At 41.8% G+C, this 13,417-nt stretch overlaps 1 protein-coding gene across 1 annotated transcript in view; it reads left to right on the top strand.

Annotated features, from left to right (window-relative positions):
• plxna4 (plexin A4) overlaps positions 1 to 13,417 on the top strand; it is a 195,584-nt gene that overhangs the window by 96,332 nt on the left and 85,835 nt on the right. The window contains exon 4 of the mRNA XM_057324159.1: positions 10,324 to 10,455. Coding sequence (XP_057180142.1) covers positions 10,324 to 10,455 — 132 coding nt within the window. The remainder of the gene's footprint in view (positions 1 to 10,323; positions 10,456 to 13,417) is intronic.

Raw genomic sequence — 13,417 nt, 5'->3', positions numbered from 1 at the left:
GAATAGGCTAATGAATCAGTTCAAATGATTTGTTCAGTTCGCAGCACGATCTGAATCATCTGAAGCAGGATTACTCACTCCTCGTAGCGCGAAACTTAAGAACACGCAGAACACAAAGAGCGTTGGATGAAGTGGATATTAATCTATATCTATACAATCAAAACTGCAAATGTGTCATATTGTTTGCCAGCAATGATAAATGCCCGCCATATGCGCGCACCCGCGCGACCTGTTCGTCAGACACCGCAACATGCGCGTTACCTGTCAGACACAGAGACGTGGGCTTGCAGAAATATACATTTGAAGAACAGAAGGAAGAAAACTTGTTGATGGGCGTGTGGTTCACTGTTTACTGTTTGTTTACAAGTAAGAGCGTTTCACAACACACACGTGACACAACACGAGAAAACATGAGCTTTGTTCAAAAATGTGTATTTCATTTAAGAGAGCACTGCAGATGTTCTAGATCATCTTAGGAAATGCTCTGAGTTTAGTTCATGCTTTACTGTAGTTTGACATGGTCTATTATTCTAAATAAGTTGTGTAAACTACATTGACATCAGGACTAGATGAAATTTACAGAAATGCTTGTCTCTTCTGTGTTTGTCTATTCTTTAGTCTCTCTGGTATATTGCAAAGATATCTGCTTATGATAATTAAAAATATTGATTAAAATGTATTATTAAAATATTGGCTTTAATATTAATTTTATGTAGTAGACCTATATTGTCATGATCGTGGAAATGAGGACCCAGGTGCAGACAACGGTGGACGGAAACACAGGTTCATTTACAAAAACACAAAGCAAAACACCCTCGAGGGGGATAAAACAGACGAGGCAAGGCAACTAACTAAACTGCATGAAACTTAGACAGGACTAAACTAACTACACACACAAGACTAGGCAGAGCAAAACGTAACACTTACAAAGACGAGGAACACTGAGAATACGAGGTAATCCAAACAGTACAAAACAGTACAAAGTAGCACAAAACGAATCAGCACAAGACAAGAGACACGAGGTCAATATATAGGGGAATACAAACGAGGGATAATAATACAGGGAGGGTGACGGGCAGGTGACGGGGTTAAACACTAAGGAGAAGTTGACGAGGGAAAGAGGGTGAGGCTAAAAGATGCAACACCAGAGAGAGGGAGAATATGGAAGGCCCACAGGGCCAAAACATCTCTCTCCACATATAACAAGGGATCCTGCCGTGATTCTGCCACAAGATCAAGAAGGACATGACATGTAACTAAGTAACTAACTACTTGAGTAGTTTTTTCATTGCATACTTTTTTACTTTTACTCAAGTAATTTTTAAAATAGTGACTTTTACTTTTACTTGAGTAACAATGTCTCTAGTTACTTGTACTTTTACTTGAGTAAAGATTTTGGCTACTCTACCCACCTCTGAATCCTATACAGCCGCCTGGCCGTCGCAAGTTTTTTGACACACGCCAGCATGACATCAGAGCAAGGCGGACGTAACTCAGACAAATTTCTTACCGGCATGCATCTCGCGCTGATCACCGGTGATCGGTTCTGCGCAGAATTTGGCCATCTCAAACGAGCCTAACGATATCATGTTGTCATCACTTTGCGCCGCATAAAGTGAAATACAACTATGACGGGAGCTAAAATCCATTCCGCGGAAATCCGCGGAGTTCTCCGCGGATAGCTGCGGGCGCGGATTCCGTGTGGCCCTGCCCATCAGTCACCTCTATGTGTATATGTTTGAGGACGATAGAGAAACGAAAGAGAGAGAGTGAGGCAGACGCCAGGGCTTTAGGGACGGCTCAGTGGTAACTGGATCCGTGATCAGGTTCTGGTCTGGTGACTGTTTCTCATCTGGCCTCGGCTCTTCATGCATTATTCACAGCTTTAAGGACCGTTCTCACTCATCCCTCTTTCATTCTCCTTTTCCAGCCTTCTGTCTGCTCCCTGAGAGGATAACGCATGCTGTCACACCACTGGATGTTTTCTTTAAAAAGTGTGACTTAGTACTAAAGGTATATTTCTGCCATTGCAACTCAAAAACATTAATTTCTGTTAAAATTGTAAAAGTGAATCAAATGGAAGATAATAGAGAGCAAGACTTGGCAAGTGTAAGCCTTCTGTCAGTCAAGTACCACTTTTTTGAAGTTAAGGTGCACAAAACATCTGCTATTACTGGTAGCTTCATTGATTGTATTTTGACATGAAGCGGCACGCACACTCTTGTATACCTGTCGCGTCTCTCCGCGCCCCTGTCCCGTTGGCATGTTAGTTGCTGTGAATTGAGTGGCATTATGTCTGTTTTGGGCCTGCCATTGTGAAGCTAATTGAGGGGTGTGGGTGCGAGAGGGGAATCAGACCTGTTGTTTTAGCTGTCGGCGTGTCTGTCATTTGCTGGAGTGGCGCATGAAGCTCAGACGAGAGACTGTCAGGTGCGTGCGCATGTGGCACACACCGCAGGAGTCTATCAGCAGCGCTATTTCAGTTAATCAGCCCACAGAAAATAGGTATAAACCGCGTGTGATAAGTGTCTGTGTGCGACTTCATCCTTCCGTGCTTTTCAAAACATGTCAGAATGCCCTGCGAGGTTAGAATTTTTTGTGTGGTCTTTTAAAGATATCTTGAAACATTCGCAACACAATTTACTTTAAGTGGCAAGCAGAGTTTTGTCATGGTTGTAGAATGCAAACATATTTCTTTTGGAGGGAAATATATTCATAACCTTGTGGATTGTGTGTTTTCCTGCACGTTTTACATAAATCGAAAACAGTGTTTGGTTTTGTTACATGTGTCACACGTGGGAAGATGCAAAAAAACACTGGTCCACACGTCAAGAATCCATTGCACTGTGCAAGATAGTGAAATGATAATGAAATAATGAAACTTTTCCCTCTTTATAAAAACATGGTCCGTAATTAAATAGTTTTTTTTATTGTTGTTAGTATAAATGGTGCAGATAGGTTTCAGTGATTTGGTGCCTTACATTTTAATCCGAGCAGGCGGAAACTTCCAGCATCTCAAACAATGGCCTCTTTTAACCACCAAAGACCATAGATCCCTGAGAAAGAAATGTCTCTATGTAATTCTATCAGCATCCAGTCGACCACAGCCTCAGCCTGCCAGACACCACAGACAATTATTGTCACTGGATATCTTTGTTTGTCACTTTATTCTTTGGATGCATTTCAGAATGTTGTGAGTTTTGCATAGGCCAGTCATCCAATGCTGAATGCTCTTTCTTTTTACTTTTCTGCTTCTCTTCATTTTGTCCTTTTTATCTTCATTTTTCCTTCCTCTTCTTTTCATCCTTTTATCCATCCTTTTCCGCTCCTCTTCCTCCCTCTGTTTTTCTCTCACTTCAAAGCCAACAATATTCCCATCCACAATTTGTCATACAGCCGATACCAAAAATTCTCACAGATGCTCTAACACACCTCCCTCTCTTTCTCTCCATCTCTGTGTTGTTTGTACATTTTCACATAGCTCATCACACATGGTGAAATGAGCTTATATACAAGAAAAACAATATAGTTTGTACAATATAGAAACAATGCAATAATAGCCTTTGGAAAACCTTACATGTAGATTAGTTACCAAGGAACTCAACTTTTCTTTCTGACCTTTACCCTGACAGAGCTTTACTTTCCCAAATGTGTGTGTGTGTGTGTACATTTGTGGCACCGGGTGTGTGGGTGTGTGTGACTAAGATAAAAAGAGGGAGTGCAGAAATAATTGTTTTTTTCCCAGCTGGAAAAAGCGGGTTGATTGAAAATAGGTTTGTCTCCCTTCTGCAGGTTTTGTCTCAGATAAATTACTTCATTTGAGAATTCAAGCGACGCCCCGTCTATTTTTCCACCCTGCAGTGACTATAATGAGGAAATGGAGAGAAAGAGAGCCACATTAACGAATAACGAATGGCCGTATTGACATCTGAAAATAATACGCAGTGAAAGCGAAAACAGCGAAGTGTTTTAAATGTGATTTTTAAAGCTGAAACTGAATTTTGAACCGTTGGAGGGCGACAGGTTTTTTCACTTGATCAAAGAAATGGTGTGATGTCACAAGAGGGTCTTTTAATGTCGACATGTAGTCGCATTTGTAACCTGTTTTGCTTTTTTACTGTGACATATCTCAGAAGAAAATAATTGTAGGGCGGGGCTTGATTTTATCGGAGGTACTGCTCGGATTACGAAAAGTGGGCATCACCAGACTTGAATATGACTACTCTCCTCCTAAAACCACTTGAACCTGTTATGTGATTATATAGTTTTATTTTCTTCAAGATTAAATCTTCAATCAGCCAAATCATGTTTTGCTTTCTTTTATCCCAACATTTTTTTTAGGTTTGCAAGTGGGTGTGTTATAGATGACAGTATGTGTATGTGTGCTGTTTTTCTGTCTGATGGATGTGGAGGACTCTAATTCTGTGTTCGAGGAGTCTGAGAGCGTCTGCTGGTCAAGCATCAGCCCAGAGCTTTCGCTGCTCATGTCTGAAGAACCACAGCCAGATGAACTCCTCTCAAAATAAGGGCGAGTTAAAAAAATCCAGAGCTGCACAGGCCAGCCACAGGCCATGTGCCTCCTCTTCGACTGAATACGCTGAGAGAATCAAACCTCTTCATCTCATAGCCCTGAAAGGACAGACAATCCAAAAGAGGCCATATAGCAGCAAATGGAGAAGAATCGGTATGTGGCCCAGAGGTCAAATCTAACCTCAGATTAAACCAGGAACACCCAGGGGGACCAATAGAGAGAGAGAGAGAGAGAGAGAGAGAGAGAGAAGGAAATGAGAATGGAGAGAGAGAAAAATGAAATACGGCGGCGAGGGAAATTGATGCAAGGCGAGGCAGGTTTAAGGGCTGAGAGGATGAACGGAGAGAGCTGAAATCACGAGTGACGTAGAGAAGGAGAGAGATGGAAATGGAACAGATAGGGAGTGTGAGAACATTCGAGCTGGAAGAGAACGCCGGAGAACGTGGGTGATAGGAATAGAGAGACAAATGAAAGGTCAGGCTCACAGACACCCTGGAGAGAGAGCGAGAAGGGAGTCCTGTCTTTCACACACCTGCTTTGCCACACACGGCCAAAACATAACTCTCATGATTAAAAAACTGAGCTACAGAAACTCTCGAGTTAAGTCATCATTCTATTTTTAGACTCTCGCTTGCATGCATGGCTGTGTCTTCTCCAATGGACCTGTGGCAAGACTGCAGAGAAGAAATATGATGGACGTGCCTGCAACATTTCTTTGCCAGACTCCCGTGGGTAATCGCTCTCTCGTCTTCTCTGCGAGGGCTTTTCGCAGTGTGGTCCTACCGTAGCTTTCCTCTCTGCGGGACTGCAGGGTAAGAGAGGCGACAGAGAAGCTTTTGGCCTGCTAATATCGCCTCCGTTTCCCCCGCAGCCAGCACAGGCCCCGCATATAAAGCGTCCCTCAAGCAGCGCGGCTGCTTTCGCATTTACACCGCTGCTAAAGACGACAAAAATACGCCAAGTTTCAGTCAAACCAACGGAGAGTTCAATGCAATTACACAAAGGTTAACTGCATCACGAGCAGGGAAACAATGGTTTAGATTATGTTCTTAAATTGTGTGTTCATGTCTTATGGAGCATTAAATGAGAAAATGAATGTTAAAGTTTTTAAGCCAATTTAAGTTCAGACGGTGCCGGGGTTTTTGAATGGCTACATTTAAAAGCTTTGAGCGTAGATGTTCAGAGGACTCGGATAGCAAAGTTAATTTGGATGGCGGTGACATTCCGCACTCGTCGCAGGTTTGTGCCACGCTGTTAGAGCCCTGGTAATTAAAATCATGCCGCGGTAGCGACCGGCTGACTGCAAAGACGAAACCGTAGGGACGGCGGATCAGGAAATCTGATTAAGTCTCTCCTCCGCAGGGTTCTGCTCGCAGGCTCCCCGAGAAACCGGGCCCTGGCTTTGTACGCGCCGGCACGCACACGTGTTTTACGGATGATAGCTTTTCAACAACCTCAATCTCATAACCCGGCAACCAAAACAAAGCCGTTCTCTCTTGTGAACATGACCGCTCGCTGGGTGCTTGGAGTTTAAAGCGGAACAGGTTCAGTTCCCTTGTTAGTGACAGAAATGCCATATTAACAGGACCAGTTGCCTGGTTGCAACGGTACCTGATTATTGAGCCATCTGATGTCAAGGTGTCCTTGCCGGGACACTCAGTCTACTTTTTGTGTTCTTATAATCTTTATAAATGTATAATTGAGTAGGGACTGAAAGTACAGTAACACCAAGGTACCGAATTCGAAACTTAGGGAATGCTGGGTAGTTAGGAAAATGCACTTATTTTGAATTCACTTTGGACAAAATGTGCGTTTGTCAAATGTGCAGTTGCGTGCAATTGTTTGTGATGTGATACATTAAAGAAATTGTACAATTTAGGTAAAAAGCACAACGACATGTATAATGTGTTGAAGTATGACAACTGTTGTTAATGTGGCCCTAAATATGTTGACCGAAGTCTTTTGTCCTGAATGAAATGATTCCATTTGCTTTACCTAATACTTGATCCTCACCGTAACGTCCAAGGACGAGTTTAAGGGCACGATCATCTTTAACTCCCCAGCTTAACATCAGCCCATTGAAAGGTAGCCTTCACAAAACCAGTCGCCTTCGGCTAAACATCGACTCTCCGGTTGAAAAGTAGGAATTCGCAGTTTCTTTCAGCATTGATTGACATTAAGAGACTTCCCAGTCCACCCACTCTCTGTCGGTTTACTACAGCACACACCGGCTCAGCCAATGAAGGCGTGGAAACAAAGCAAACCTTCGTTCCACTTTCACGCTGGAACACGTCAAAAGCTCCCAATGCGTTCAAAGCGCTGATGCATGGGTTCGCTCTTAAAACTTTCCCTGGGGATTTTGTTTAAAGATGCTGAAAACAGTCACTCAAATTCCTGATGCCCAAATCAGTCACGGCAGCAAGGCCGATCCGCTTACGGTTGTTGACACGCGCCACACTATTTTTGTAATAGTCTGGGTTTAAATGTCACGGATCAATATCTGCGCATCAGAGCCGCTCACTAGAATCTCTCGGGGGAGCATCCGCACTGCCTTAATCACGGTGGCCTTCACCCGAACACAGCGTCCCGCAAGGTTTCCGAGACACGTTTGCACTGTCAGATTCACACCTCTGCAGACAGTGCTGCCTTGTTCAAGTTATTTGTAGTTTTTTTTTAGTTCTTTTGACACAGTTCTTCAGTAACACATTGCTGCTTCTCAGTTTTTTTTTCTATATCAGTGGCGGTTGGTGGTAATGGGCGAGCGAGCGGTGCAGTGGCGAACAGACTTCCGCTCTGTGGGAAAAGGTGTATTCGTGGCACCGCTCATTTGGAAAGTAACAGAAGGAACACCTTCCAAGTGACTGTGGAAGAATAGCACACTGAAGGATCGCAAGACTTAAATTTAGGGTTTGTAAAGAGTTCTCAAGCGCTCTGTGAAATGGTTCAGTTAACAGCAGGCTTTAGCGAGGTTTGTCTTGTGCCTGCCGGTGGAAGAGAAAAGCGTTCTCTCGAGGTGCTTATGCAGATTATTCTGAAATCAATAGTCGCTGCTAGCTAGATAGCGAATAAAAATCTGAGTTTGCAAAATGAAAGATTTGGGAGGACTGACTACAGTCTCTGTTCTTTCAGTTAATATCAGCATGAATTTGCGTATAAAGCCTTTTTATGCACCACCGTTTTTTGACAAATGTGACTGATAAACACCATTAGCTGTAATGTATAGTGATACTGCTGGCCTGAGACCAGTGCTTAAGTGGAAGTTGTTTTGAGCCAGAGGAAATTGCAGTTTCCACGGATGCTGGGCAGAGTCTTAGCCACATTATGAAGCGGCACATCTCCTGTGGTTGTCACACTGGAATGGCTTAACTTATCCCTTTCCTTAGGTCTTGTTTCCTGAGCTCAGCACAGCCTGCAGGTTTCTCTGGTTTTAACCTTACATCTCTGATTTTTGAACGATATTAAGACTTGTAAAATGAGATAAATGCAGCATATTACCTCACAAGTAAGTGTGATAGATCAGCAATGCTTCAACATTAAATGCCTCATCTGTTTTTATACTTAATAAAAAATCGTAGCACAATACAGTGACCTTGGTGAAAATGAGAAAAGAAGAGGTGCTAATATTAACGTTTTTCATAATTTAGCCTAATCACTGCTCCATCATTTAATGTGTAACCTGACATTTCCCACATGTCTGGTTGCTGTTGTAACAGCCCATGTCCACTAGGGGGATTTGTTTTGAGACTGAGCAGTGCTTTCTGGATATAACTACTGAATAAACCTACAACAATACGTACAGCACATACGTGTAAGCATTTATCTACTCAGAAATGATGAACCGGATGTTCTGGATTAATACATGGACACCTAATGGTGGACATAATTTTAATTTGCTTAATAATATCTTTACTTTCAATGCTATTTTTAATTGGAAAAACAATAAGAAGTGTATTTTGTTTTTTTCTTCGATCAAATTCAGACAGACTTTACACATACACATAGCAAGTGTGACATGAGGTAACAGCAGCTTTTAAAATAACATTAGAGTCACGCATCAACCCATAAATTAAATTCAGATCATCATGTGATACATAGATTAGCTGTGTAATCCATTCAGGATGTAAAAAAAATGTAATCCACTTCATTGATATTGAAATTAAACGAGTCCATTTTATTGTTTTGCTCAGGGCTCAGGAATTCATGATGATAAAACCGTTTTTATTGGACTAACGGAGGGAACACAATATATGCACACTGCATACTCTTTAAGAATGTGAAAAAATGATGTTGAAACTCATCGTTTTAATTTTAGTAACATCATACTAAGAACAACGTTTTGCAACATTATTTTGTGTTTTAACATGTCTATGAAAATGAGAAAGGTAAAAATATATATTTATATATTATTTTATTCGTCTCGTGTCATTCCAGACCTATATGTGTTTCTTCCCTCTGTTGGACACTAAAGAAGATATTTCGAAAAATGTCACGTTTTTGTTTCCATACAATGGAAGTCAATGGGGGCCAGTGTTGTTTGTTCCCAACGTTCTTAAAAATGTCTTCTTTTGTGTCCCACAGTTGAAAAGAAAGTCATACAAGTTTGAAATACCATGGATGAATAAATGATGAGTTTTCATGTTTAAGTGCACCCTCCCATTAAATACAAAACAGCTTGAGTATAAAATGATAATATAATAGTTTTCCTCAAATCTGTGTAGTTGTGTGTTCATTCTGCAAGGATGTGTTTGGAAAGTAGTGTCGTCTTTTCCTAGTGTATATCTTTGATCAGATGCTATCATTTCCCCCTCAGCCCTTTAGCATCTCAATGTCAACGTTAACAGACACGCTTAGTCTTCCCCCATGGCTAATTTGTTTAGTTGCTGTCCTGATAACGTCCATCCACCATGCCCGATCTCTCCCGTGGCCGTGGATCTGTCGCCCCACTCCGTGCATCTCTCCTGGGGCACGACCGGTGCCGAGCACCCCCTGCAGTTCATTCTCCCACCGTCCACACGCTGCCATTCCAAACACTGGCCGAAACCCAATCCCCAGCCAAATTAACCAGCCCGATCAGAGAGATTAGATAACCCTCCCGCTGAATAAGGCCTTGGCTCGTGTTGAGGGTTTTCTCTTTCTTTCTCATCTCCTTTCTTTTGTCTTCTTTTGTTCTACCCTTTTTTCCTCTTGTCTGCAATTGACCCTGAACATACAATAAGCCCTAGAGAAAGTGACAGCAACGCGAGGGGACGCTTTAAAGGTGAAGTGTTTCATTTCTGTGCCTCTCAAAAACATACTGGATTTGTGGTCTGATGGGACTCCAGGCTATAAACTCAAAGATAAAGCTCTTTATTTTGATGTGAATGGACCTGATGACTCTTAATCTATTTAGTATCGTAGAGAAATGATTTCGCTGATACACGCTGAGTCATAACGGGTTATCAGGTGCATTGGAAGTTCTCACAGGTCTTCTTGGTGTGTCGATTTTTGTGTGTGTGGTTAGAAAGCTGTAATCCAGAGAAGAGGGTCGGGTTATATTCCTCACTGGAAATGTGTGTGCGACATTTGCATCATAAACAGCAGATGTTCAGCTATATTCATGAGACCTCCATCACTGCAGTCCAACTGTGTAAGGATGTTACAGCTCTCTGCTGAGCCAGCGATTTATGGCACGTAACATTCCCCTACAGCTGTTTAACAGCATAACACCCCATTCCTCTTCTGCACTATTCGCTCTCATACATAGAAACACATGGATGGTCGAGTAACACCATCTCTTTATTCTCTCCTTGTAGATTCGGGTTGACGGCCCTTCCCGTGGTGCCCTGCAGTACGAAACCATTCAGGTGGTCGACAACGGACCGATCCTGCGAGACATGGCCTTTTCTGCCGATCAGCACTTCCTGTATGTGATGTCAGAGTCACAGGTAAGTCAAACTTTCAGTTGCCGCCATCACACAGGAGGTTTCACTTACTGTAATTACAGCACCAGAGGAAGAGAGAGCTGTGCCTTTTTTACCTTATAAAAAGTGACGGATGATGGATTGGTGGATTAGACACTCACGCTCGCCGTGTCCAAAATACACACAATTTACACATCAGGATGTGCTACCTGAAAATGGCTCAATCAGTGTAATGGACGGAGCAGATACGGCCGTGCTGATACTGTATCACGACTGAAGCTTGTAAATCTCAACATCAGAAAAACACCGCATGCATTTAGTGCGGTAAAAACGGCCTGATAAATCGGCCTTGAAACTCAGGCTTTCATTTCTCGTAAAATAATCCCTTTTATACTAAACTAGTCCGAATGCATAGAAGAAGTTCATAACAGATCCATCGAGAATTTATGCCCGCGTCTAGTCTGGGTGTACACTGTTGATCACTTGGTGGAAACAATCATGTGTGCTGCATGAATCAAAATAACATTGTCTCATGCGCTTTCGCTATAAAAAAAATGTGTCAGTGTCCTGACTTTTGACCTTTGACACGTAGAGATGAGCAAGACTGCACCATTCAATAACCATTAACACTCTTGAGTACATATAGAACCAGGATTTAGGGTTTTTCTCTTTATCTCTCTCACATGCTCTCTCGCTCCCTTTCACACACACACACGCACACACACACACACACACACACACACACACACACACACACACACGTCTGGTTTATTATCTCCATGGGGACAGTCCATAGGCGTAATGTTTTTATACTGTACAAACTGTATATTCTATCCCCTATCCCTAACCCTATCCCTAAACCTAAAGATCATAGAAAACTTTTTGCATTTTTAGATTTAAAAAAAATATTGTTCTGTACAATTTATTAGCTTTTTTGCCCATGGGACCTCAATTTTGGTCCCCACGGTGACACGAGTCCCCATGTGTTGGTGTGCATTCAGGTTTAGGTCCCCACCGGGATATACAAACATGAACACACACACACACACACTATCACCTACTGTATTTCAATACTCAGTTGAAATAGCATAGCGAATTCAAGGTGGCATTGTACCGACTACTCTTTTTACATCAGTAGAAAACTGCTATGATGCACCACACAAGCCTGAAACCTCAATGTCAAGATTTATAGTTTCTGCTATAAACAAAAAACTCATACAGTAAAATTCACTTCAGTAGGAGTGAGGGTCATTGGGGCACAGTCCAGGTAAAACTAGCCAATCACATCATCCCGGCGCAGATTATAGATTGCAATATCCTGTGAAATTTACCAGTCCATGGTTTAGTTTTTTATATAGTTTTATGGGGAAAACATATCACAGTACTTTAAAATCTCTCATCTTGTGTTCCATGCGAGAAGAAAGTCATACAGATGTGGAACGACAAAGCGAACAGAGTTTCGTTTTTAATTTAACTGTCTTTCAATTATATCTGGACACAATGGCCCGGGTTTCACAGACAGGGCTTGGCTTAAGCGAGGACTAGACCTTAGTTAAATTGGGATATTTGAGGCACTTTTATAAAAATGCCTTAGAAAAAAGCATTACTGGTTTGCATCTTGAGACAAAACAATGGCACTGACATATTTTAAGATATGTCAGGGTACATTATTCAGTTAAGACAGGTCAAACATTAATTTTAGTCAGGGACTAGTCTTAAGCCTTGTCTGTGAAACTGGCAAATATGTCTAAAGGGATAGTTCGCCCAAAATGAAAATTCTCACCCTCTTGTCTTCTGCAGAATAAAAAAGAAGATATTTTGAAGAACTTAACAACGGCCGTACCCATTGACTTTTATTGTATCGACACAAGATCAATGCAAGTCAATGGATACCGCCATTGTTCGGTTACCTACTTTCTTCAAAATATCTTCCTTTGTGTTTTCAAATCTACTGACGTTTTACATTTCCAGGGACATGTCAGTGTCCTGGTTTTCGTAAAGTTTTCTCGAATATGATTCATTTGTCACAATACAGATGTTAAACTAGTTTTTAGGCTGTTTAGGTCACTCTCACCAACTCGAGCTATTTTGTAAACATGATTTAATCTAAAAATGTGGTTTGGGTTAAAACTAGGCCACAATGAACCGCTCGCGTCCTATGGGAAAGATGTTTTCTTTGACGGGAATAAATACCAGAGCTGGACCTGTGGTGTTCTGTCAGCGTATTATCTCACCCTGTTGCAATTAGCCTATTAGCCCAGTTAGCAAGTAGTCGTCTGGTTTCTGTTTAGTCCTAAACATCAGGGGATCACATCTACTGAGAAATCATGCATATATTTAGAAGCTATTTAGCGAACATGCATTCGCTCGTCCCACCTGTAATTCTGCCCCCTACAGCACACACACACACGCTGGCACACACACATCTCACTGAAACATTTATTCTGTTTTGTTTTAAAGTTTAATGAACTGTGATGTAATGTGCCACTTTGGTGCTCCCTCACACCGAGGCTTTGCTTCGATTCAGATCTCACACAAAGGCCCCTTTTCACCTCTGTGTTTACAGAATAACAGGGAGAATATTAGACAGTCCATTTTTTGATTTGTTTCTCTCCCACTCTCACAGTTTCTTGCAAGCGCTCTGGTTGAGATGTCCACATTAATATTTATAGCTGATAACAACATTCTCACAGACCAAAATTCTCATAACTGTTTGCGGTCCGGGCTGGTGCATCTGTTTTGTGCATACACAAAACTCTCTCTCTCTCTCTCTCTCTCTCTCTCTCTCTCTCTCACACTCACACACTCTTTCTCTCTCTCTAATACAAATACTTCACGATTCTCCATTGGACCAATTTTGATGATACAGAAAATTGCTGTCAAACAAGCTTGTTTATTTAACCGTGAAATATTACAACAAATATGCAAATGAAATTAAAACAATGGAATGTAGCCTTCAAGTCCATCTCTATTAAGTAAACAGCTT

This window comes from Triplophysa rosa, linkage group LG24 (genome assembly GCF_024868665.1).
Source record: "Triplophysa rosa linkage group LG24, Trosa_1v2, whole genome shotgun sequence".
Taxonomy (NCBI): domain Eukaryota; kingdom Metazoa; phylum Chordata; class Actinopteri; order Cypriniformes; family Nemacheilidae; genus Triplophysa; species Triplophysa rosa.
This window is presented reverse-complemented; position numbering and strand designations above follow the sequence as displayed.